At 30.7% G+C, this 23,810-nt stretch overlaps 4 protein-coding genes across 8 annotated transcripts; 2 read left to right on the top strand and 2 right to left on the bottom strand.

Moving 5' to 3' along the window:
• Nucleotides 1-2,806: 2,806 nt before the first annotated feature.
• Nucleotides 2,807-3,333, bottom strand: ATPsynG (ATP synthase, subunit G). Its single transcript, XM_963265.5, has 2 exons — nucleotides 3,193-3,333; nucleotides 2,807-3,114 (listed from the first exon to the last, which is right to left on the bottom strand). The coding sequence occupies exons 1-2, from the start codon at nucleotides 3,230-3,232 to the stop codon at nucleotides 2,855-2,857; spliced, it is 300 nt and encodes a 99-aa protein (XP_968358.1). The 5' UTR covers nucleotides 3,233-3,333; the 3' UTR covers nucleotides 2,807-2,854.
• Sod1 (Superoxide dismutase 1) lies at nucleotides 3,277-4,387 on the top strand. Of its 3 annotated transcripts, XM_064359113.1 has the most exons (3): nucleotides 3,277-3,407; nucleotides 3,482-3,605; nucleotides 3,818-4,387. In XM_064359113.1, exon 3 carries the CDS (start codon nucleotides 3,824-3,826, stop codon nucleotides 4,283-4,285), a length of 462 nt encoding a protein of 153 aa, XP_064215183.1. In that variant the 5' UTR covers nucleotides 3,277-3,407; nucleotides 3,482-3,605; nucleotides 3,818-3,823; the 3' UTR covers nucleotides 4,286-4,387. The 3 variants fall into 3 exon arrangements, with proteins under 3 accessions (XP_064215183.1, XP_968284.1, XP_015835141.1); XM_963191.4 differs by lacking the exon at nucleotides 3,277-3,407 and having other exon boundaries at nucleotides 3,465-3,605; XM_015979655.2 differs by lacking the exons at nucleotides 3,277-3,407; nucleotides 3,482-3,605 and adding an exon at nucleotides 3,693-3,768.
• Nucleotides 4,388-6,603: 2,216 nt separating this feature from the next.
• On the bottom strand, nucleotides 6,604-8,457 carry RpL39 (Ribosomal protein L39). Its single transcript, NM_001135906.1, has 3 exons — nucleotides 8,432-8,457; nucleotides 8,221-8,324; nucleotides 6,604-6,698 (listed from the first exon to the last, which is right to left on the bottom strand). The coding sequence occupies exons 1-3, from the start codon at nucleotides 8,432-8,434 to the stop codon at nucleotides 6,650-6,652; spliced, it is 156 nt and encodes a 51-aa protein (NP_001129378.1). The 5' UTR covers nucleotides 8,435-8,457; the 3' UTR covers nucleotides 6,604-6,649.
• Nucleotides 8,458-8,465: 8 nt separating this feature from the next.
• Nucleotides 8,466-23,548, top strand: Vps39 (Vacuolar protein sorting 39). 3 transcript variants are annotated; one of them, XM_008194207.3, is made up of 10 exons: nucleotides 8,466-8,564; nucleotides 8,679-8,782; nucleotides 8,835-9,005; nucleotides 9,069-9,373; nucleotides 12,267-12,695; nucleotides 12,746-13,045; nucleotides 15,557-15,937; nucleotides 19,819-20,253; nucleotides 22,980-23,362; nucleotides 23,419-23,548. In XM_008194207.3, the coding sequence occupies exons 2-10, from the start codon at nucleotides 8,713-8,715 to the stop codon at nucleotides 23,495-23,497; spliced, it is 2,553 nt and encodes an 850-aa protein (XP_008192429.1). In that variant the 5' UTR covers nucleotides 8,466-8,564; nucleotides 8,679-8,712; the 3' UTR covers nucleotides 23,498-23,548. The 3 variants fall into 3 exon arrangements, with proteins under 3 accessions (XP_008192429.1, XP_064214777.1, XP_008192428.1); XM_064358707.1 differs by having other exon boundaries at nucleotides 8,490-8,564; nucleotides 8,674-8,782; XM_008194206.3 differs by having other exon boundaries at nucleotides 8,506-8,608.
• The last annotated feature ends 262 nt before the right edge of the window (nucleotides 23,549-23,810 follow it).

The raw sequence follows: 23,810 nt of genomic DNA, 5'->3' as shown, positions 1-23,810 counted from the left end.
TGTTTAATTACAGTTGGTTGCAACACAAACGGAAAACTGACAATTATAGTTGTTTATAGTATAAAAGTCTTACAATGTAATATATCCCCGCAAAGGATCAAACGCGAGAACGAAGTTTTCATCATTTTAATGAGATATTCCTAGTAACTTTTTTAAAGTTAAACTGTTTTCTGAAAGAACAATAATGTTCCACCAATTAATTTTTTTATTTTATATTTTTTCAATGCAAGTGATCCAATTAGAAATGCACATGACACATAATATAGCGAACAGAATTCGGTTAATTAAAACATAAAACCCAATAAATAAATGGTGTAATGGTGTATTATTTTTTACAAAACTATGCTAGTATTTTATTATTCTTTAGTATCAAATTTTTTTAACAAAATAAAAAACGTATTTTTCACTGTATGTTGCTTGAATCTCTGAAATAAGAGAAACTATCGTGGGCGATAGTGGAATTCAGTTTATTTACATTATTTGCATTTTATGAGAAGGGACAAGACACCCCGAGGCGAAGGTCGGATGCCTATCCGATGATTGACAGCTGTCACTGAAAACAGGTCTAAAAAAAGTATGCAACTTGTAGTACACCAATTCTCAACAATCGCTTCGGTACCCTGAAGCCTTAAGGGGATAAAATACATGTAAGACCCGTATGCAATACAATCTTTTATCCACAGTCAGACAATAAAGATTAAATCAATATTTTGGAAAAATTTTATTTGACGTTTTGAAGTAACATTTGTCGAATTAATTTTAATTCGGCCAATCACGAGACGATTTTTCTGTAAAACCCGCGTATTTTATGGATAGACGATTCCATGTTAGTGGTATTATGAGCTAATAATAGACTGGTTGTGGATAAAATTAATTAGACGCCCCTGGTGTTGACGTTTGAGTTTTTCGAAAACAGTTATTCCTAATTTACGAAAAGTTTCTTCGTTAATTTAAATGATTAATCTCACAATTAAGCACCGAAGCTTTAAAATTACACAGTGCGGCACCACAAACACTGATAAATTATTTTATAATTTACGGAAACTTTTTTTTTTCATCTGGCTCAGTAATGCCCCTAACGATAATTTTATTTTTGTACTCGTTGTTACAAAAATTCGACATTTACATGTTATGACATTTTCTGTTTTTATTGCAATCAACTATACCATACGTAGAGGTGGTTCTAGATCTGGTGGCGAACTGACAGTGACATAAAAGTCTCTTGAAATGCACTCACTTCGTTAAGATAATGAAATACATGGGCATGCATTTTTTTCGCTAAAATTTACTTAATTGTCATTTTAATATTAATACGAAAATACATAGAAAGATGTTACTGTTATTGTTAATAATTTGTTCATTATTCTTCATCTTACGTCTTTCATTATAATTTTTAGACTATCAGTGGATTTAAAAATCATTTTATTACGACGCCTATGGGCAATTTTTTTTTCAATAGTAAACATGTGTTTAATGCTAAAATTCAGTCATTTTGTCATTTTGTCAGTTCGCCACCAGATTTGGAATAAGCTCTATTATATTTTGCTAAATTTGATAGACAATTAGCGAAGAAGGAATTGTGGTACAAAAAAAGAGTAGTGGTTGTTCTTTCAAAATGACTCAAGAAAATATGATGCGGCTAAAGTTCTGCACTTGCTCTAATACAGCTTGATTAAAAAACTAATACAACAGTATTTGTCTTAAATTTGACCTTACTAATAAAAGCGACTACAAATTTTTGTCTAATTTTTTAATTTATTTGTTTATATCATTTAAAACAACAATTTTGTAGTTATTAATGGACCGTTTTGTCGCTAGGCTATTTTGTCGGTGGGCCATTTTGTCGGTAGGTTATTTTGTCGGTGGGTTAGTTTGTCAGAGGTTCTTTTGTCTGGTGACGCCTTATACAATAAATAGCTATTATTTTTCTATCTCAAAGGCTTTTAAAACATCTTATTAGGCTTTTACTCATTACAAAAAAATAATCGAAAAGTGAAACTTTCTCATAAAAAACAAACTGGAAGTCAAACCCAAATCGCATTTTTTATGTCAAATGTTTAAAGGAGTTGTGTAACAGGGTGAGTCCACTGAAAGTATATTTTTACTATGCATTTCTCAAATGGTTATTTATGTAACAAGTCCGCAAAATAGGGTTTTAGCGGACGAATCGGATTAAGGACGAGGCGACAAAGGAGCAAGTTCTTAATGAGATGAGTCCACTAAAACTATTTTGTTCGACTAAAGTTTTTAACAAAAATTGACAATTAAAAAAAAATAGAAATTTGCTTTGAAATGAAAAATCGTTAGTCACGCATTTTTAAATATCTGTTTATATACTGTTAAATATAGTACAGAAATTGCATTTAATGAAAACTTTTCACATTTAAATAAAAACTGTTTCAAAACTATAAAAACTCCAACGTCGCATTTTACTGAATTATTTCATTAAATAATATTGATAAAACTGTAAAATAGTTATGAATGATTAGATCTCCCCTTGAAAGTATCTATAAATTACATTAGCTATTACGTCTTTGAAATGCATGAATAATTTATAACAGCTATTTTGAGAGAAAATGCGACGTTGGCGTTTTTATACTTTTGAGACAGCTAATATAATCAATTGAAGTGGCCTAAGTATATAATTAAGGACTTAAGCCGATTCAATTGAATTATACCTTACCATGTACCGTAAATTTTTTCAGTATCATATTTCAAGTTTTAAGTGCAAAATGTCAAATAAACATCAACACACCTACTTGATTGATCGCATCATAAAGTACAAACTCAAAAAATAAACCAGAAACACAATTAAATATGTTTATTACTACAACCTTGTGTTAATAACAATTTCTTAAACATCATAGCCCACAATATGACGTTTACCGATGCATTCCCCTACATAAAACCAACACAATACTTCAACTGTCACAAGGGTGTTCAACCAAGCCTCCTTGACTGGAGTTTCCTTCCAACGTCCCGTTCTAGCCCCACTGATTAGACGACTTATCCCACTGCGAATTTCGGGAATATCGCCAAGAGTCGGAGGCGTCAACTCGACTTTAGCGTACTTGACAAAGGTCTCAAGACGCGGTTTTGCCTCAGCCGCCAGTCCTTTGATAAAAATTACACAATTACGTAACAATCACAAAAAACGAAAAATAAGACACAAAAATGATCACAAATGCTTACGTGCGGCAAGAGCCGGAGCTTGTGAAATTAATTTCGACATTTTTCGGTGGTTTTATTGTAAAAATTGATAATTTGGGGCCTTAGAAATGTGTGACACTTGACAGCTGAGACTGGGTGTAGTGTTGCCAACCGGTCCGAAAGTTACCAAACACCGAACGATTTTTTTATTCTCTTAACGCAAAAATCGATTTTTTTGCCGTATTTTGTAACAAAATGTACGCTATTTAACATAACTGGTTTAAACTTGTAATTAATTGTGTCTTCATTTTTTTTATATTTTTTAATCAAGATGATGGCGCCCCCTGCTTAATAACTAGCGCGTCCTTAATTTAACCTTGAGAGTGTTCAATTGAACCGTATTTTTCGTTAAAGAAGTATTAAACCAGACATTCCGCTCCGTTTGACTACATTGGGTGAGTACTATAAATTCTACTATCATTTTGCGAATTAATTGCGCCCAAAAATAATTTTATTAGAAATCCGGCCTAACCTCACTTTTTGATCGATGAAATTCAAACATAACCTCACTTCCTGATCGAACCTTGGCCTCTCCCTCCTCGCATTTAATTTATAATAGTAGTGATAAACACTTGCCGAGTCATTGTAATCACTCGACTCGTTCTAGAACAAAATGCCGACGAAAGCAGTTTGTGTCCTAAACGGCGAAGTTAAGGGGACCATTTTCTTCACACAAGAAAATGGTAAAGCCCCGGTGCAAGTCACCGGCGAGGTGAGTGGGCTCAAGAAGGGGCTGCATGGGTTCCATATCCACGAGTTTGGGGATAATACCAATGGGTGCATTTCGGCTGGGGCCCACTTCAACCCCCATGGAAAGGATCATGGAGGGCCCACCCATGACGTACGTCATGTGGGGGATTTGGGGAATATCGAAGCCGGGGGTGATGGAGTTGCCAAAGTTGGTATTACTGATAAGTTTATCTCGTTGGAAGGGGAGCATAGCATTATTGGGCGCACTTTAGTGGTTCATGCCGATCCGGATGATTTGGGACAAGGGGGCCATGAATTGAGCAAGACTACAGGGAATGCTGGCGCTCGTTTGGCGTGTGGTGTTGTTGGAATCACTAAAGCTTAAGTTTTTTTTTGGTTGGAATTGTTTTTTTTTGCTTTAATTTCAAGTTAAATACGAAATAATTTTGTAGTGGATGGTGAAAGAATAAAATATTTTAAGTTTTTATTTTGTTGTATTATTTTTATTAATTCCATTTAGCAACAGTTACTTAATAATTACTCTTATTAAATAATTAATCTTAGTTATATCCCATTTCAGTTCATAGTAGAACTGCAATAGCGCATTTGAATTTTTTATAGTGAAAAATAAAGCACAAATTGAGAGTTTCTGTATAAGAAGATTCTTTGTTAAAGTAAATCCAGCGACACACTTTGAGCTAAGAAAATCTACCAAAAACTTTCATTTTGTGCTCCATTTCATTAAAAAAAATGCAAATGCGCTGTTGCAAAATTGTACTGTGAACTGAAATGGGATATATTAGCTGTTTCAAGACTAGAAAAACGCCGTCACATTTTCTCTCAACATTAGCTGTTATAAATTATTCACGCACTTCAAAGAAATAATAGCCGATATAATTTATAGTTTCAACGAGAGATCTAATCATTAATAACTAATTTACAATTTTATCAATCTTTGACACTTTGACAATATTTTTTTAATTTGCACTTTACATTCTTGTATTAGCTGTTTCAAAAATACAAAAACGCCAACGTCGCATTTTGTCGAAATATTTTTTAAATAAGATTGATAAAATTGTAAAATACTTATTAATGATTAGATCAATACTTATTAATGATTAGATCTCTCGTTGAAAGTATAAATTATATTAGCATTTATTTTTTTAAAGTGCATGAATAATTAATAATAGCTAATTTTGAGAGAAAATGCGATGTTGGCGTTTTTATAGTTTTGAAACAGCTAATACATATTTTTGATTAATTAAATTGGCGATAATTCCTGTTAAATGTAAACGTCATTCAGTGTTGCAAACACAATTTAATTGTAAGCACATCTACGTGAAACGACATTATCAGAATAAGGAGAAATTATTCCAAATAATGCTAAATACGTTTTTGTATGTAAATGAGACTTTTCTAGTAACTGACGAAAAAAACATTGTAATAAGGCAATAAGGGCCTTCAGGAATTTTAAATGTATTACCATACTTAATTTTCTAATTTTGAGTCAGTGTTAAATGGGTTGCTATTTTTTTCGATTAATTTATTTGGTAGCAATTACTATCAAATTCAAGCGTTCTTCCGTGTCACCAACTTAATTTAATTTGGAACGAAACAAAGTCTTTTTAACATAATTAAACTACAAAATTTATTCCAAATAATGCTAAAATTGTTAAATACATTTTTGTATGTAAATGAGACGTTTCTATTACAAAAAAAAACTAGACGAACGAAAAACCACTGTAATGACATAACAGTTGGTCATAAAGTCGGTGGAAATTTTGAATGTTTCCTAATTTTTAATTTTGAGTGTGTTAAAACGTTTGCAAATACAACAACTACGAGATTTCAATACCTTTACGAAATTTCGTTGAACAGACTAAAAAATGACCATTGGTTTTCCCATTTTGGGATGTTTTAATACCTTTTTAAACTTTTAATATCTCTTAACTGGTAGAAACACCAAATTCGATCCAAACTGACATTTCTTTAGTTAGTTTCGTTTGTTTTTCTTTTTTTTACAGAAAAATTTGTCAAAGACCCAGGGTCTAAACATTAGAAAAACAAATCAAATTTGATCTTAAGAGGAAGAATTCTCCATAGTGAGCCCGTTTTCAATTTTCCAATTTTAAAATGTATCAAATTAAATTAAAAAATTTGGTTAAATTTGCTGTTTTATAGTTAACAATATCCAACAACAAATGATTCAAGTTTTTATTTGACAGTCTATAACAGACTGACGAATCACCAAATTAACGCTAACGATGAAAATACCAATAAAAAAATTATTTATACGTGCTGATCTAAAAGTGACGGATAAACTCTCGTATGGTGATAAATGATAAAAGACGTTCATTTAAGCAAAAATAAAGTCTGATTTTTTCCAAGCAACTTAATTTTGAAGATCTAGGTCTTTTTGGGTTAGACTGTTAATTTGGAAGATAAGGTCGACGTTTCGCCCGCTCTTGTAAGGGGCATCATCAGGACAAAAGAGAATTGAAAAATAAGTAAGAGAGAGGGAGAGAGAAAGGTAAACCTTTGGTTTTACCCCTGGCGTGGTTCACACGATCACTTGGCGAAATCAGAATTTTCACGAATGCTGTAGACATTTCATGAAATGGCTAGTGACACTTCATGAAAAATCTAGACTTTACATAAATGTAGAATGTAGGAAGGATGCAAAATTTGAGGAAAAAAACAATGTTATTATGACAAATACTTTATTACATATGTCATACCAATAAACAATTTACAACTTGAGTTTAGTTCTGCGCCAGTGGCGCCTCTTGGCGTTGTATCTGAAAAAAAACACTCAATCAGTTAAAGTTTGAATACGTTAGTAATAAATTAATCAGTCTTGTCGTTAACCAAATAAATTTCAGAACAATGTTGTCTGTTATGTCACTATGTCTCTCACTATTTTCTAATATAATTTCTATAGGTCTATTTTGTCCTATTTAGTGGTACAAGTGCGAACAAGACGGGGTATCGACTTTAAAATATCAAACAAGTTGACCAATCATTATTGTTTTTCCACGTCACGAAGCCGTGTTGATGGAGACCATAACTATATCTCATTTCAGTTCATAGTAGAATTTTGCATTTGAATTTCTTAGAGTGAAATGGAGCACAAATTGAGAGTTTCTGGTGGCTTTTCTCAGCTCAAAACGTGGCGCTGTGTATTAGTTTAACACACATTTCTTTTTTTTACAGAAACTCAATTTGTGCTTTATTTTTCAAAATCCAATTTTCATAAAAAAACATGAAAATTTATCCCAAATCAAGTCAAACTAGTGTTTTTTATCGTTTTTGAGCGTATACTTTGATTTAGTATAAACTAAAAATTGTTTTTTTTTCGAAAAATTTCCCTTAAGGCGCCCCGAGAACTGTCAAAATGATGTGTTCATACTTTTATACATATCTTAAAAAATAGATTACGGAGTAGTAACATACCAATGATTAGAAATCGATTCCCCACAAAACTACACATTTTTATTTAGCATTGAATCAGTTTTTTGGTCTGTTGATCTGAGACTTGGGTGCCAAACGCAAGATACTGCACAGAACGGAAATCGAAATCGGAAATTGAAACAGATACTAGCAATAGCAAGGAAAAAACAACCTTAGAAAAATTTCTTTGAGAATATTTTTTTAAATTATCACTTTCAAAATTTATTTGTCAGTTGGAGGCGCCACAATGGTTTCTGGTTGAAAATTGTTGTCGATTTTGATATATGTATAAAAGTAAAAAAAGTGTAAAAACACTATTTTTTTTGGTTTGGCAGTTTGATTTTGACAGTTCTCGGGGACCGCCTTAACGCTAAAACACACTGAAAGACCGAAAATTACATTTTCAGTTTTTTCGGGGCAAAGCCCCTCGCGAAATAATCTTGGTGCTCGGTCAATAGAAATAATCTTCGCCACCTTGATGTAAAAGATACTATTAAGGTGCAAGAATATTTTTTTTTGTAGTTATCTCGAGAAATTTCGTCAAAAATTGTTTTATATTTTATATTATTAAATAAATTCAAACAGAGAAGCAATTTATTATCTAGAAAAAAATTGATTATAATAAGCCCAAAAATAACACAACTTTATTTCAAAGCTCTTAAATTTAGTAAACGTCTCTATTTAAATTTTTGGTATGTTACTGCCAATGTTTGGACAACAAAAACAAAATAAAATAACTAAATATTCAGGTTTAGTAACACATTTGAGTGCCTATGTAACCTCAAATTTGAAATGACAAATTTCGATACAAAGTTAAACAAAATGTTGCGTTTTTGTAACACGGTTTTAAAGAAATAAAAAAATACTCACCTGATGGTATTTCCTGTCCTCATACGGACCCATTGGGGAATGGGTCTGTTTTGTTTAAGCTTTTTGGCAAGCTTTCGCTTGATTATGAATGTTTTGTGAGCAGACTGAAAAATACAAACAAATAATCAATTCATGTGATTCCAGAAGTTGATATGAAATAAATTAAGTAGGAAATATAAACGGATGAAATAAATATAATTGAAAGACTTACCATCGCTCCTTTCGACTTGACAGTTGACAAGAAAGGAATTACTGAATCAATTGGTAGCAATGGCTTCGTTTGGGGGAAAAGGTCTCACCAACGTAATTAAAAAAAACACAAATCGGCTTAAACAAATAAAAAAGTACGTAATCGTGCTAACGTTGTTCCAAAAGAAGTCTTACAAGTGTAAATAACAAGACATTTTTTTTTATTTTGACGATAATATTAAATAATTTAATTTTGATTTTGAGGTTAGGTTTCTGTCACTTTGACAATATGAAAACAACAAAATGCATGAAGCATATCAAGTTCATTCTCTCCTAAAATTGACTTCGCAAATTGAAGCAATCACAGCTTACGGTCCGTATCATATTTTCCCCATAATTTATTTTTTAATTATTATTTATTGCAGATGAAAATCTCTTGGTTGGCACCCGACAGGGTCATTTATTTATGTATAGTTTGGTGCAAAACGACGAAAAATGCGAAGTCCAATTAATGAGATACAATAAATCGTTTAGTAAAAAGGCAGTTCAACAACTGGAGGTAATCCCCGATTATCATTTACTGATAAGTCTCACTGGTAAGAGTGCTATGAAAATGAATGTCACTCATTTGTCAAATTTATTTTTTGTATAATTTTTAGATAATTTAATACAATTACACGACATTAATGCAATTAATTTTACGACCGTTCATCAGGTGTTGAAATCTAAAGGGGCCACAATTTTTGCGGTCAATATTCAGAAACAGACGTCTTTAACAGGGGTTACTAGTACTTTGGTTAGGTTGGCTGTGGCTGTGAAAAGAAAGCTTCAGTTGTATTATCTTAAAAATAATGAATTTTTTCAACTTATGGAAGATATTACGTTGGCTGAGGTGCCAAAATCGATGGTTTGGTGTGAGGAGACTATCTGTGTGGGCTACAGGGGGGAATACGCCCTGATTGAGGTAGTTATGTGCTTTATTCTAGAGTGCTGTGAAAATTTTGTGACAAATTTTGACACTTCATTATCATGGCAGTTTTGATCACATTTTTATGTCTATTTTGTGCAGTGTTTTACCAGATTAAAAATACAATTTGCTGAATTTACAAATATTACCACCAGATTTTTAACAGATTAATTTAAATAATTTTTGCCGTATTTTTGACGTAGGTTTGTTCAAAAATGAGCTAACTTGATCGAAATAAATCGAGTTTTTTTTTAACGAGTTTTAGCGAAATTTGTCGAAAAGAGCTTAATTTTTTGTTCAAACTATTAAACACAAATAAAATTGAATTAAAAATTTAATTCAAAACGTCGTACATCTTTACATTAAGATTGGGTTAGGAATACAGATTGTTTTAATTAACAAAAAGTATGTTTTTAAGTAACTAGTTGCTGCAAAAATACAAAGAGGTTTTATTAGCACATTGTATTTTAGCATATTTACAACAGTTTTTTTTATCTAAAACTCTCTTAATTTAAAAATTATTCGGTTTATTTGAATGAAATTACGCAAATAATACTTAAAATATTAATTCAAATGTTTCAAACACATAGTGAAATGCTTTTAAAAAATTAAAGTGGCACAATTTTTAACGAAATTTCGTCTCTTTTAGTTAACTTACGAATCAAGACCTAGTGAAACGGACAATATCATATCAATTTCGACTTGATGATTGTGTGATTTTTGGGCTTGTTTTTACCAGGTTTTGCAAAATAATAAAATAATAATTGTCAGAAACAAGCTCTAATTATTACTATTATAAACAGCAATATTTTCGACCAAATCTCGTCTCGTTTACCAAATCTCGTTTACCAAAAGGGTAAAACTTTTGGAGGAAATGTTTAAAATCAAGCAAAACAAGATGAAGAGACATTAAGTAATCTTATTCTAACTTATCCGAAAGAACAGTATATGCATCAATTTGGATAAAAACTATTCATTTAAGCCGTTTTCAATTTGTTTTATGAGTTGTTTTGTCAATTTTAACGAAATTAAAAAAAATCTACATTTTTTGAAGAAAGCATAAATAATAAGATTTTGTCTCAGAAAAAAATGAAAATTTTCGCTTGAGAAAGTTTAAAATAACAAAATGTTTTTTCAATTATTTTTGACAAAATGAGTTAGATAGAGCCAACCGGAAGTCCTACACACAAATACATTTTTTCGCTCTGGATGACAGTTTGTTCAGGCTACTTTAGGTTTAACACTAACAGTTCTAAACTTACCATATTACTTTATGTCTCTTAATAAGTGAATTTTACAGTAATAGTATAATTAATAAAATAAAACAGTTTACCGCAAAATATACTGGTTATATCATGTGTTCCTAGATTTACTATAAATTTGAACAGTTTACTTAATTTGCTCAAAGTAGTGTAACAAACGTCAAAGATCTAAAATGAATATGCAATTTTTTGTGTTTCAATTTCACAGTCTTTTAGAGGTTATCTATACTTTTAGTTACGTAGTAAATCACTCAAAAATGAGGAAGTAATGTAATTTGTTGGTTTTATTTTAGTTTTTATTTTGGTAATTTTTTCCCATTTTCCACACATTTTCCACCAAATAAATCTTGTTGATTTTTTGCTCAAAATTGAGCAAAATTCGGCGAAATAAGTTCAAGTTTGGTATTTTTTCAACCAGTTTTAGTGAAATTTGTCGAAAAAAGCTTTTTTACCTCATTAAATTAGATTCAACATATAAATAACAATTTTGGTGTGAAATTGTCAATTTTCAACTTGTTTTTTACGGAATTTTGCGAGAGTGGTCGAAAAATGCAAAGACTAATTGAATGTATTTACTATCTCCACATAGAATCTTCCAAAATCTCTAGTTTAAAAATGAACTAAATCGAGCTAAATTAAGTAAAGAAACATCAATATTGTTCTAACTTGGTTGTTTTTTTCAGTCTGTTTCAGCGAAATTTAAAACAGTTTTTAGCTTAAGAATTTCTTAAATATTCTAAAATTTTGTATTTTAACAAAACGAACTAGTAAGACACTCGAAAAATCTAAAAATAAGGCAGTTTTCGACTTATTTGAACATTATCTTGTTTTCTAAACATTTTGCGAAATAGATAATATCTAATGGTTCGGAACGAGCGAAAAAAGCTAAAGTAACATCTCTTTCGTTCTATTATTATCAGAAAAATCACTTTTTAGATTAAAAATATGTACTAAAACAATCGAAAAAGGCCGAAAATAATGCAATAATTTTCTGTTTTTTTGCTGATTTTATAAAATTTTAGAAAAAAATAGAACAAAGTTTAGAATACAGAATGCTCAAAAACTGGCGCACCAACTCAGTGGTACGTTATTAAGAAGCAAGTGCAGATTACGGGAAAAATGTTGAAAAAATTCCTAAAGTCATATTTTAAAAAATCTGGAGCTACAAACTTATTGTGTTAACTTTTTCATTATTTTTTTATGTTTTTATGTTTCATACACCAGGTAATCGTTCCGTAACAAAACGATGAATAATTATTTTTAAATTTACTATCAGATTTTAGCAGTTTTTTGAATTTAAAAAAATTTAAATTCATCCAAAAAATCACAGTGTAGATGTGTCAACTCTGGGAATTATTTCCTAGGAAACCGTTTCAAAAATAATTTATTTTTATTGTTGCTCAAATTCGTTACCACTTATCATCTAAAATCTGTTATTTATCAATAACTTTAATACAAATAATTTTTTTACTATTTTTATCTTTATATGTAACCAGTTCTCTACCACACACCATTGAGTTGGTGCAGCAGTTTTTAAGCACGCTGTATATCTAGACAACTAATTGCTGCAAAGATACATACAAAGCGGTAATAAACAAATAAATTATACAAAATGTAAATAATTTTAGTTGGATGGCCAACAAACTGACCTTTTCCCGACTAGCAGTAGCCGATCTAGTGAGCCTTGTATTGTCAAGGCCTCCGAAAAAACTTTTGCATTGTGTCGCGAATCGCAAACTGTTCTCGTAAATACCAAAGGTCAGACGGAAAAAACCAAGGCCTTGCGATGGTCAGATGTTCCACTGACCTTGGCATGGGATGAACCTTTTGCCCTTGGCGTTCTCTCCGAATGTATTGAAGTTCAAACTTTGGAACCATGCGGTTTGGTTCAAACCTTACAAGACCTTTCCAAGGTCAGATTTATTATCACCTGTCAACAAGGTCTACTCTATGCGGCTTCTGTCAGTCAAGTTTGGTGTATTCGAGCTGTAGATGTCGCAAAACAGAGAAAAGTTTTGTTGGAATCAAAGCAATTCCAGTTGGCTTTGAAATTGACGGTAAGTGAAATAATTAAGTTGACTAAAAAATTAAAAAAACAATAATACAGGAAATTTCAAATGAGAATGAAGAAGACAAAAAAGAGAAAATTCATCAGATTCAGACTTTGTTGGCTTATGATTTATTTGTGAATAAGCAATTTCGTGAAAGTATGAAGGAGTTTTTGAAACTTGAAACTGATCCATATGATGTTATTCGACTGTTCCCTGATTTACTTCCACAACAAACCGTTTCAACAGATTATCCTGAACCACCAAAAGATTTGACTGAAAAAGAATTAGAAACGGGATTGTTGGCACTTATTGATTATTTAACTGAGATGAGACATCGGCTTCAATCTGAAACACAGGTAAGTTGTTTTTTGTAATTGAAACGTGCAAGAAAAAAATATCTTCAAAAATTTGAAAGAAAAAAACATTAAAGTTAATATTTTTTCAAAAACATTTCCCACATATTTGTTGTAACATAATTATTTTTAACGTAAATATTTTTTATTGGCACCATGCCATTAGATTGTATTAACTTTTATAATTTTTTTCAACGTCCTACATTTTTTTAAAAAACAATTTTTAGTAAAAGCTGAACGTAGTACACATGTTTGTACCAAAAAAATAATATCTTCCAAATTATGAAAAGAAAAATGTGGGTCAAAATTAAAAAAAGGTGAATGTAACCCCAAATACTCTGATATTTTGAAAAATTTTAGAGGCATCATTTTATATTACATAAGAAGCTATTTAATAGTTTTTTTATTTTTGAAATCGGATCATAAATGAAAATTCTACAGCATCTGCCGTTTTTTAAAAATCACCTGTATAATGTAAATTTCTGAAAATAATTGAAAATAGTAAAAATCGGATCGACGTCTTTTTAGTTTTAATTTATCACACCGTATTTAATTTCGTTTAAAAATAAATAACCAATTATCATGCATCGAAAGGCATAAAAAAATGTGTAAAAACAATGTAATTTTTAATCAACTTAATGATTTTGTGGTTAATTTTGAGCTAACAAATTTTAAAACTAATTTAAAATTCCTAGAGAGTTGGAATTTTTTTTAAAAGTTTCCTTTACATGTTGTTAGACATATATCAAAAGTTCCAAAGGTGGGGGGCAAGCTCGAGGAGAGGGAGGGAGCTAAAGCTGTCTTTTTTTGTTTTTTTGCTTATATCTCGGAAACGGTCACCCCTATAAATTTTTATCTTCTTACCAAAATTAAAGTTGATAAAATTTCCTAAAAAATGGTCTTAGCCTCATTATTGTAGGACTAACCGTAAGTTACTAGCTTTTGAAGTTTAATGTCTACATGACACTGTATAACTAAACATTAGTATATCATAGTATTTATATGGAAATAGTGTATAAAGCGTTTTCCACCTAAGCTAAGAGTGGGAAATAAAGGAAAAAAATAGTTTCTTCCCTCGGGCTTTCCAGTTGAAGACCACAATTCAGCATCTGAAGATGACCCAGAAGATATGATAGAATGAACTGTTGGATTCAATGCATACAATTTATTATAAGATTTATTTAAAACATCTATATTAAATCATCTATTTATTAATATTTTACTGAACAAGACTGTAATTCAGTTTTCAATGTATGAGGGGAAGACGAAAATGCAGCATTTAAAGACGATTCTAAGGACTTCTGTGACCCCTATATCTCCTCCTTTCTCCTCTAATGAAGTGTTGGACCCAATATATTCAGTTTATTGTCAGTTTTTTAAATCGAAAGACATTTTCTTTTACAGCACATTTTTTTTAAATTCTTAATTATTTTCAAACTAATATCTCGCTTATGGTTAGTCCTATAAGAAAAATGCATATAACCATTTTGTAGGAAATTTTGTTGGCTTTAATTTCGCTAAGAGAAAAATTGATAGGAGTAACAGTTTCCGATATAAAAGCAAAAAACCAAAAAAGACTGCTTTAACCCCCTTCCTCTCCTCGAGCTCGCCCCGCAACTTCGGGGACTTTTGATATATGTCTACACAAGTGTAAAGGAAGCTTTTAAAACAACTCTCTAGGAATTTTTTCCACCGATTTGTCTAATTTGACTGGGCTATAATCCATTTTTTCAATTTAATTTAGTAATTTTTAAATCTCGAAAAATAAAGTTTGACTTAAAAACTTGCTTAAAAATTTGTGATACAATTTTTCGAAAAACATAGTTAATAGGCGTGTAATGAGTTTTCGATGGGATTTAGCCTAAAAACATTCCTAAGCCTTAAACTAAAACAAAATTGTTACTCAGATGTCGTCTTTTTGCTTATTTTTGTCGTTTAAAAAACGTGTTGAAACTCTCAAAGAAAATATATGTATTGTAAACCAGGTTTCATTAGTTTTTGACCACTTTTTGACAAAATTTCCCCTTATGGTTGTTCATCAAGTCGACTGTGGAATTTAAATTCAATGTGCCGCTTTGGTCAAATGGTTGTTGTAGTTTCAGTACTGTCATCTCTGTCAAATCATTGAATTACCTTTTTACTCGTTTTTTTTTGCATTTTTAGGCAAAGTTGTTTCAACTGTAGTGTTTGTTTTGATTTGTTTTATATTTCCGTGATTAGTGTTGTTGTATATACTCTTGTTTTAAGATACGTAGCCTTTTTACATTATTTTAACGGATCTGCCATTTTGACGGCATTTGCAATTTAAACTAAGCGGCACATTACCTTAAAATTTCACAGCTGACTTGATGAATGACCATTTTTAAACACATTGTACAATAAATAACTATAACCAACTTTTTATACAATGTAAATCTACTGTATCCACATTTTCTAAAGGACAAACAACAATGAAACCTGGTTTAACGGTATATTCCTTTTTCGTAATTTTGTATGATTCTTTGAATTTTTCAGGCCAACGTAAATGCCCGAGGCAATTTAAACGAAAAACCAAATTTCAGCAAATCCACACAACAACTTTTACAAATTATTGACACAACGTTACTCAAATGTTATTTACAAACCAACGACGCATTAGTTGCCCCTTTACTCCGTCTCAATCATTGTCATTTGGGCGAAACGGAAAAAATCCTCAAAAAAATGGGCAAACACAACGAACTTATCATTTTATATCAAACTAAAGGTCAACACAGACGAGCTTTAGAACTATTGCAAGAAGAAGCAGGCGTTGAACGCACCATCGCGTACTTGCAGCATTTGGGCACTGATAATATGGGGCTCATTATTGAATTTTCCGATTGGGTGTTGAAGCTCTCACCTGAGGAGGGTTTAAAGGTAAGTTTTTTTTCAATTTGAAACCAGACCCCTTAATTTCTTTCAATTTGTGTATAATTAAGTATTTTTTATTTTATCTCAAATCTTAAGAACCACACATAAATCTGTAAATATTTCGGCACTTTGGGACAGTTTCTATTTTTTTCAAGTAGTTTACAAATTTCGAGGAATACGCGTTTCAAATACCGGGTGCTCAAAAATTGGCATGGAGTGTGGAAGAGAATTGCTTACATATAAAGGTAAAAATAGTAAAAAAATTCTTTGTATTAAAGTTAATTATAAATAACGAATTTTAAATAAACAATATTTGCAACGTTGTCTAACAGTCGTAATCGCAATAGAACTTGATCAACAATAAAAAAAAATAATTTTGAAACGGTTTTCTAGGAAATAATTTCCAGTGTTGGCACATCTACAAACTGTGATTTTTTTATGAATTTCATTTTTTTTAATTCAAAAAACTGACAAAGTCTGATAGGAAATTAAAAAATAACTATTCATCGTTTTGTTAGGAAACTATTACTTAGTGCGAAACATAAAAACAATAAAAAATAATGAAAACTGAAGAAGTTACCAAAATAAGTTTGTAGCTCCAGATTTTTAAAATATGACTTTAGGAATTTTTTCAAGAATTTTCCCGCGACCTACACATGCTTCTCAACAATGTACCACTGAGTTGGTGCGCCAGTTTTTGAGCTCCCTGTATAAGAAAATAAAATTTTTATCCTAATCCTAATCCAGAAATTTAAAAAAGGGCATTTTTACAATTACGAAAAATCCAATCTGGAAATCTATGACTTGACAAAAAGAGTAAACAATGTAAAAAATAAATTTAGAAATAAACAGACATTTCTGCATTGTCTGTTTACATTTTTTTTTTACAATGAAGAAGTAAGTAGTGAGTGAAAAAATATATGTCACATTGTTACAAAGGTAAGATCAAAAATTTAAGATTAGATACATAAGTTTTTAACATATGTATGAATAAAGAAAATTTCAAAGTAAGAGAAAAGTGAACCTCTTAACAAACAAACAAAGGGAAAGATGAAAAATGGTCTAGGTGTAGACAAGTCTTGAGTTTTTTTAATAACTTAAAATTGACTGCAACCTTAACCCACATTCTACCACGACAAATTACTCCTTTTCAAAAAAATATTGTTCGCAAACTAGAAGATAAGTGCGAAACACAAAGTAGAAATATAAATTTTACGATTCTCAATTTGCTACACGAAATTAATAAAAAATTACGGTAGTAGCATTAAAAGCAGTAAAAAATTTAATAAATGTGTGTGGGTACAAAATATTCTTAAAAATAATATTTCACACTGAAATGCTTATCTTATAGTATAATTTTCTTAAAAAAAATCAAGAAACTGTTTTTTAATAACTTGAAAGGAAATTAGTGTTATAGTGTTATGTGCATGTTTCTTAAAATTAACTAATTTTAAATTTTGTACAAGGTGACAAAACGTTCCAGTATGATTATTATTTTCTTCCTAATGAGTAATGACAGATTTCCGCACCACAACAGAAACCATTGTTCAATATAAAAATTTTCATTTTTCCTACAAGAGATGTTTTATCAAAATTTTTAAAAATGAAAGAATTTGAATCCCCCTTGTGACAAAATTGAATCAAAAGTTATTTTAAAAAGTTTTTAAAGTACGCTACGATCCAGTTTTATCATTTCAAATTGGAAAGCTGTGAAAAAGTTTATAGCTTGACAAAAATTAAACTACAATACAAACAAACAAAAAAAGTATCAACACAAGAGGGAAAATAAAATGACAAAAAAAATAAACAGAACACTTCGAAAAAAAAACAATAAATATTAAAATAAATTAATATATTAATATTTTTTTCCTTCATTGATAAAAAAATATACATGTGATTTGAGGCAGTTAGTGCTTTACAATCGAGCAAAAAGTTAGTCCAACAGAATATATGGTAAAGTGTATACGTAGTATCCACAGTAACCCAACCCAAAATTTTTTCTGTGAATGTACATACATGTATTGCCCTAGCCAATTACGGACAGGGTGCGAATCATTTGTAAAATGAGACAACACTATCGGAGTTCCTATTGAAAACGTCAAATGTGTCAAATAATTACATTACAAAGGAGGAATTTTAAGGATAAAACTTTCTTTAAACGATCAAAAGCTGTAGCGGTTTTACCGTAAACATGTCCTGTTTTCGAAATTTAACCGAAAAATCTTATAATGGCATCTTCTTGGTGGTTCCTGTGGCACACTCATCTCGTAGGAACAGCCACTTTTAATATGTTTACCTCCTAATTAGCCCCAACACAGCCCTAAAGTAAAAATTCTGTGTCGGGATATGCATTTTTGTTCGTTCACTGATCCAAAATTAATTTTTACCGGTTTTACAGTGCTTTGTGTTGCCAGTTCTATTTTAGTGTATCCTGTGATGTATCCTTATACTACATTTTTGACGTTTCTTCCATAGTACTTTTCGGAAAAACGCTTTTTTCTTAATTTTAATCCGCATACAAGATTTGATTATATCATGTCACATCATTGTAATCAGGAACAGAAAGAGTTTTTAAATAAACAAATGTCAAATATGGCGTCAATAAGAAAAATCAAAGTTGAGTGTTGTAACTCTGCCATCAAGAATGCCATGGAAAAGGCAATGACAATTACAATTTCTTGTAAAAAAGTGCCCGAGGAATGTCCTACTTAAAAACATCTATCTTGTTTGATTCTTGTATAAAAAAATAAAAACAAAAATAAGATTTTTTTTATTTTTCTCAATAATTGAAAAACTAAAAGTGACACATTAAATTTTCTTTCAGATAATTGTTCAGCATAAAAATGCGCAACTTTCCCTAATTTAACCGACCTCGTATATCTTATAATAACTGGAGCTCGAAAAACGGACACCTTGTATTAATTATAATTAATAGCACCAAAATTTAAACGGTGACCCCCAGTTTTTTTTTCCTAAAATACTTATTAGATGTTGCTGAATGTTGATTTAGTGTTTTATGAAAATCTTAAGGAGGGTTTTTATACCAGAAGAGTTTTAGCGAAACGTTTTGAGTGATACGTTAAACGTGAACGTCTTAGATTCTTTATCGTACGTTTTTAAATTAAATTATTGGCAAAACGTGGAGCCTTTTACATCAAAATGATTTGACGAATACTTTACTTCTGATTGTAATTTCTTACAGATTCTAATCAAGAACTGCTCTTAAAAGTGTTAACTCGTCTTTATTGCACCAAAGACGAAGTTTACAAATTTGTCACAATTTTCATAACATTTCACATATAATATATACGACAAGTAAGACGAAAAGACGTAATACGTCTTTTCAATAAATTTCACGTGAACGTTAAAAGTTTGTTTCTTTCATAACGAGCGAATAACGGAGGACCCGTTAAAACTCTCTAATGAAAACTAAACTAAAACTAAAACTAGACGGTCGATCAGTTTTATTTTCGGAACATTCGATGCGGGATTCTTTGAACAATAATGTATTAAAATTTAAAAAAGTCTTAAGAAAATGAATTTAGGCACCAACTACCTTAATATGAATGTTCCTGTGTTTTTATAGGAACATCAGAACAGTAAAGAAAAGAACATTGTCAATAGACGATTTAAACAAAACTCGTTGCACTAGTAATTTGAATCTTAAATATCCGATGTTTGAAAGATTAGATACAAATCCAAAAATAAAAAATAAGTTATTGATAATTTATTTATGTGCAGTATAATCCTGACCAGGTCCAATGAACTGACCTTTGTGTCCATTGTTTTTAATTTAATTATTTTTGTAACTTCACGCGTAATTATTATTTACACGCAATTGTATTAAAGTTTGGGGGGCAATTTGTTTATTTCTTGTGCAATTTCAGATTTTTACGGAAGACTTGGCCGAAGTTGAGGCACTGCCTCGACCTCGCGTCCTCGACTTCCTCCTCCGTTCACACACGTGTGTAGTTATTCCGTATCTTGAGCACGTGGTGCATGTTTGGGAGGACACGAATCCACTTTTTCACAACGCTTTAGTGCATCAGTATCGCGAAAAGGCGATAAGTGAGGGCGCTGCAGCCGAACACACTCGTAAAAAATTGCTCGAGTTTTTGAAAAAAAGTTCACACTATACTGCCGACACTGTCCTTGGACATTTCCCGACTGATAGTTTGTTAGAAGAGAGGGCGATAATTTTGGGACGTTTGGGAAAACACGAACAGTCTTTGGCGATTTATGTTCGAGCTTTGGGCGATGTTGCCAAAGCTGTGGAGTATGCGCAAAAAATATACGAATCTGCAACACCAGGATGTCAAAGTGTAAGTTGTTTTTTATTTTTATTGTCCTTTGGTCTCGACCAAAAAAAAAACAAAAACGTTTTCTCGCATTATAAACATTTTCGCACACTTACACCTATTATAGGGTATATCAGAAATACGAGTCTTAATTTTAACAGGTAGCAGAGCCCAACAAATAAAATGTCTTTAATTTATTAATAAAGTTTTTAAATTTACATAAAATTTAAAAAAGATGTCATAATAAAAAGATCATAATATCCAACGGAGTGCTATAATAATTACACTAAAAACCAGGGTAATTTAGTTAGATAATGTTGACAACCTAGTTTTTTGACAATTATCTGATAGAATTGTCATTGTCAATCGGTACCTGTTTTAAGTGCATAATTTAATCAAATGAATCAAATACGAATCTTTAGAGGCCCTTGTACCATCCCTAATATGTAGCCTCTTCAAACCCCTTTCGAGTAATGTACAAACATAACTTCAAAAGCCAGTGCAAGTAAGTAAGATCTTATTATCCTTAGGCCAATTTTCAAATTTCATGTATTTGCCACAAAAGCCCGTATTTGTTAAGGGGTACGTTGCAAAACTGCCACAAAATTCCCTAAATTTCGAAATTAATTTTTTTGGTAAAAAAGGTGCAAAGTAGAAAAAATACTGTATGATATCTCGTTTATAAGGCATTTTGTCGCACTTACTCCATTATCTCTGCGTGCGACAAATTGCGTCTTATAAAACTCGTATCATAATATACTATTATCGTCTTGTATAATAAATAAGTAGTAGCTGTTTCACTATTTAAGTTTACATAAGGTTGATAAAAATGTAAAATACTTATTAATGGTTTGATCTCTCATTGAAAGTATAAATTACATTAGCTACTAATTTTTTGAAGAACATAAATAATTTTTAACAACTAATTTTGAGAGAAAATGCGATGTTGGCGTTTTTGATAATATTCTCTTTTATCTTTCTTGTAAGTAAATATTATCTACGAATTCAAAAAAAGTAAAAAAAAACAAAAATAAGACACAATAAATATATTAAAAATAAAGCTTTTCTGTTGCTTAATTTTATAAGGGGTGAATTTTTCTCGTTAATTTTTTTGGGTTGAAGTATTTTCATGATTTAAAAAAAATATAAAAAAATAAATGCTCCTAATTAATAAAAAATAAATTTTTTTGTGCTTAATAATCAACAATTTTTTATTTTATTAATTTTTTAATTTTTAAGTTCACTCTTTTTTTTATTAATTCCAGATTATTAAAGATGTACTAAACAAGAATGTCAGTAGTCATTTAAAGACATTAAAAATGAAGTGATTACATAAAAATGTCATCAATGTTATTATTGTGTCAAAATGAAGCATTTAAACAAAGGAAAAAAATTAAACGCTTATTTGATTAAATTCTAAATAAAATAATATGTGCTAGGTAAAAATAGTAAATGCGAGATAATAAATTGTGAACACAGTAATAAGAATAATACTGTGAAAACAGTAATACTATTCACAACTCTGTTGCAAATCCTAACACATTCGGAATTATTTGCTAAAAACTCTTCTGACAATGACAAATGACTTTAATGATTAAAAGCCGAATATTGTTAATATTTTTAGAAAATAACTCCGATAGTGTTAGTATTTGCAATGTGATAACAAAAAATGTTGCTTTTTTAATTCCGCATCGAATGATAAAAAAATAAACAGGGTTGGAGCCATCTTAGACTTTTATTCATTAAATTTGTTAATAAAATAGCAGACAAAAACAAGTTATTTGTTAATAATTCTGAATGTGTTAGAATTTACGATATGGTTGTAATTAGAAAAACTGTTCGTTTTTTAATTCTGGATCGAGTGATATAAAAATACACAGGGGTTGCCATTTGAAATAAGCAAAATAAAAAGCTCTAAAATTAAAAAAAAAATTGGAAATAAATTGTAATCACCCTGTAGTAATTCAAATCAATCAAACTTACTTAATAACTCTGTTAATTCTTGTTTAACACTTACGTAGTAATAACGTCGTCAAAAAAGCATTGTTTCTATTTTCTAATGATTTTTAAAACTAAAGATGTAAAACCAATTTTTTGTGGTTTTTAACAGTAATCCCTAAACCGATTTGAAAAAAAAACTTTAGAAACATGTAAGAAGTTAAAAAGGTTTCATAAGCACAAAAAAAAATAATAGCATGCCGTTCAAAAAATTGATTATTATGACGCCATACCTTTCTTGAAACACTTTGTATAATCAAAAATATTTTTCTGGAATGTGTCCTAGGGCATAAATAACATCTACAAAATGTAGAGTTTGAGCATCACAAACGTTATAAACTTCTAATTCGATTTCGGATTGCCTAGAGAAAAACACGTTGCTAAGAGAAAAAGTTTATAACGTCCGGTATAATCATAAAAAACGTTTTACGCAAACTCTATATTAAAACTCCAACTTTAGTAATAACTGAGCTACTGAAGACGGGAGCTGGGCTGGACCACTGTGTGTACAACTTAGCATTTAGATTATCTTACCTAGCAACTACAATATTTAACGACTATTACTTACCTAGCAATGCATTAGTATCCTTAAAATATAAAATAGACCATTTCGAGAATTTTTTTAACAATTACCAATAATAGAAATATGAATTTTGTGCGTTACTTTTGGTTCCGTCTATATTTTTATCGCCACTTTTTGGTCGAGACCCAAGTTCGAAGCAAAAATATTTTTTGCATCTCGTTGTATTTAGGTGTATGCCAGTTTGATCAAACTCGTCTTGAGCCCTGACAGCTGCCCTTTAGCCTTACCTGGCTTGACTCTATCACCTAAAACGGCACAACCCGACCTAGAGTTGGCTTTGGAACTTTTAAAAGAGCACGCTTTCAAAATGGATCCTCTTGAGGTGCTTTCTATTTTACCGGATAATGTTCCAGTTACTCGAATCCATAAATTCCTTCTTGTGGCTTTACAAAAAGCGGTTAAAGAACGACGTAGAGTTCAACTTTTGAAGGGTTTGTTGTATGCAGAACATTTGCAATGTCAGGAGATGAGATTGCATTTACAAAGTCAACATGTTTTGGTTACGGAATTGAATGTTTGTCCCGTTTGTAAGAAAAGATTTGGTAATCAAAGGTGAGTTTGCGTTTGTTGTTTGAATTGTTTTTACCCTCTTGGTTTTATTTTATTAGTGCTTTGGTGCGATATCCGAATGGAGATGTGGTTCATTATTCGTGTCAAGAGAAAAATTCGAGTGCCAAATATGTGTAATTTATTGTATTGTATATAAAATTGGAAAAAATATAATATATAATCAACCCATTTCTGTTTTTTTTTTTATGAAAAATAGTACAATTCTGTCCCTCAAAAGAATGTTTGTTATGTGTAAGTTATTGCGTTCGAGAATAGGCTGCCAGGAGACAGTAAATGAACCTTAACGGACCCTATTACACACAGAATGTTTGAAATATTTTTGTGATTTTATATTGTTAAATTTTACTGGTAGGAACAGACTACAGGTAAGTCTACATAATGGTGCGTTTACATCTGGAATTTCTCTCTAGACATTGTGCCAAATGTCTGA

The sequence above is a fragment of the Tribolium castaneum genome, chromosome 9 (assembly GCF_031307605.1).
Source record: "Tribolium castaneum strain GA2 chromosome 9, icTriCast1.1, whole genome shotgun sequence".
NCBI classification, from domain to species: Eukaryota; Metazoa; Arthropoda; class Insecta; order Coleoptera; family Tenebrionidae; genus Tribolium; species Tribolium castaneum.
The sequence above is the reverse complement of the archived record's forward strand: the minus strand, read 5'-3'. Positions and strand labels throughout refer to the sequence as shown.

Coding starts and splice junctions, on each gene's coding strand:
- ATPsynG (XM_963265.5), bottom strand. CDS start 3,232: ATGTCGAAATTAATTTCACAAGCTCCGGCTCTTGCCGCAC. Junction 3,115..3,192: donor AGCTCCGGCTCTTGCCGCAC/GTAAGCATTTGT, acceptor TTTTTATCAAAG/GACTGGCGGCTGAGGCAAAA.
- Sod1 (XM_064359113.1), top strand. CDS start 3,824: ATGCCGACGAAAGCAGTTTGTGTCCTAAACGGCGAAGTTAAGGGGACC.
- RpL39 (NM_001135906.1), bottom strand. Junction 6,699..8,220: donor AGGACAGGAAATACCATCAG/GTGAGTATTTTT, acceptor GTTTTTTTTCAG/ATACAACGCCAAGAGGCGCC.
- Vps39 (XM_008194207.3), top strand. CDS start 8,713: ATGCATGAAGCATATCAAGTTCATTCTCTCCTAAAATTGACTTCGCAA. Junction 9,374..12,266: donor GGGAATACGCCCTGATTGAG/GTAGTTATGTGC, acceptor AAATAATTTTAG/TTGGATGGCCAACAAACTGA. Junction 23,363..23,418: donor AAAAGATTTGGTAATCAAAG/GTGAGTTTGCGT, acceptor TTATTTTATTAG/TGCTTTGGTGCGATATCCGA.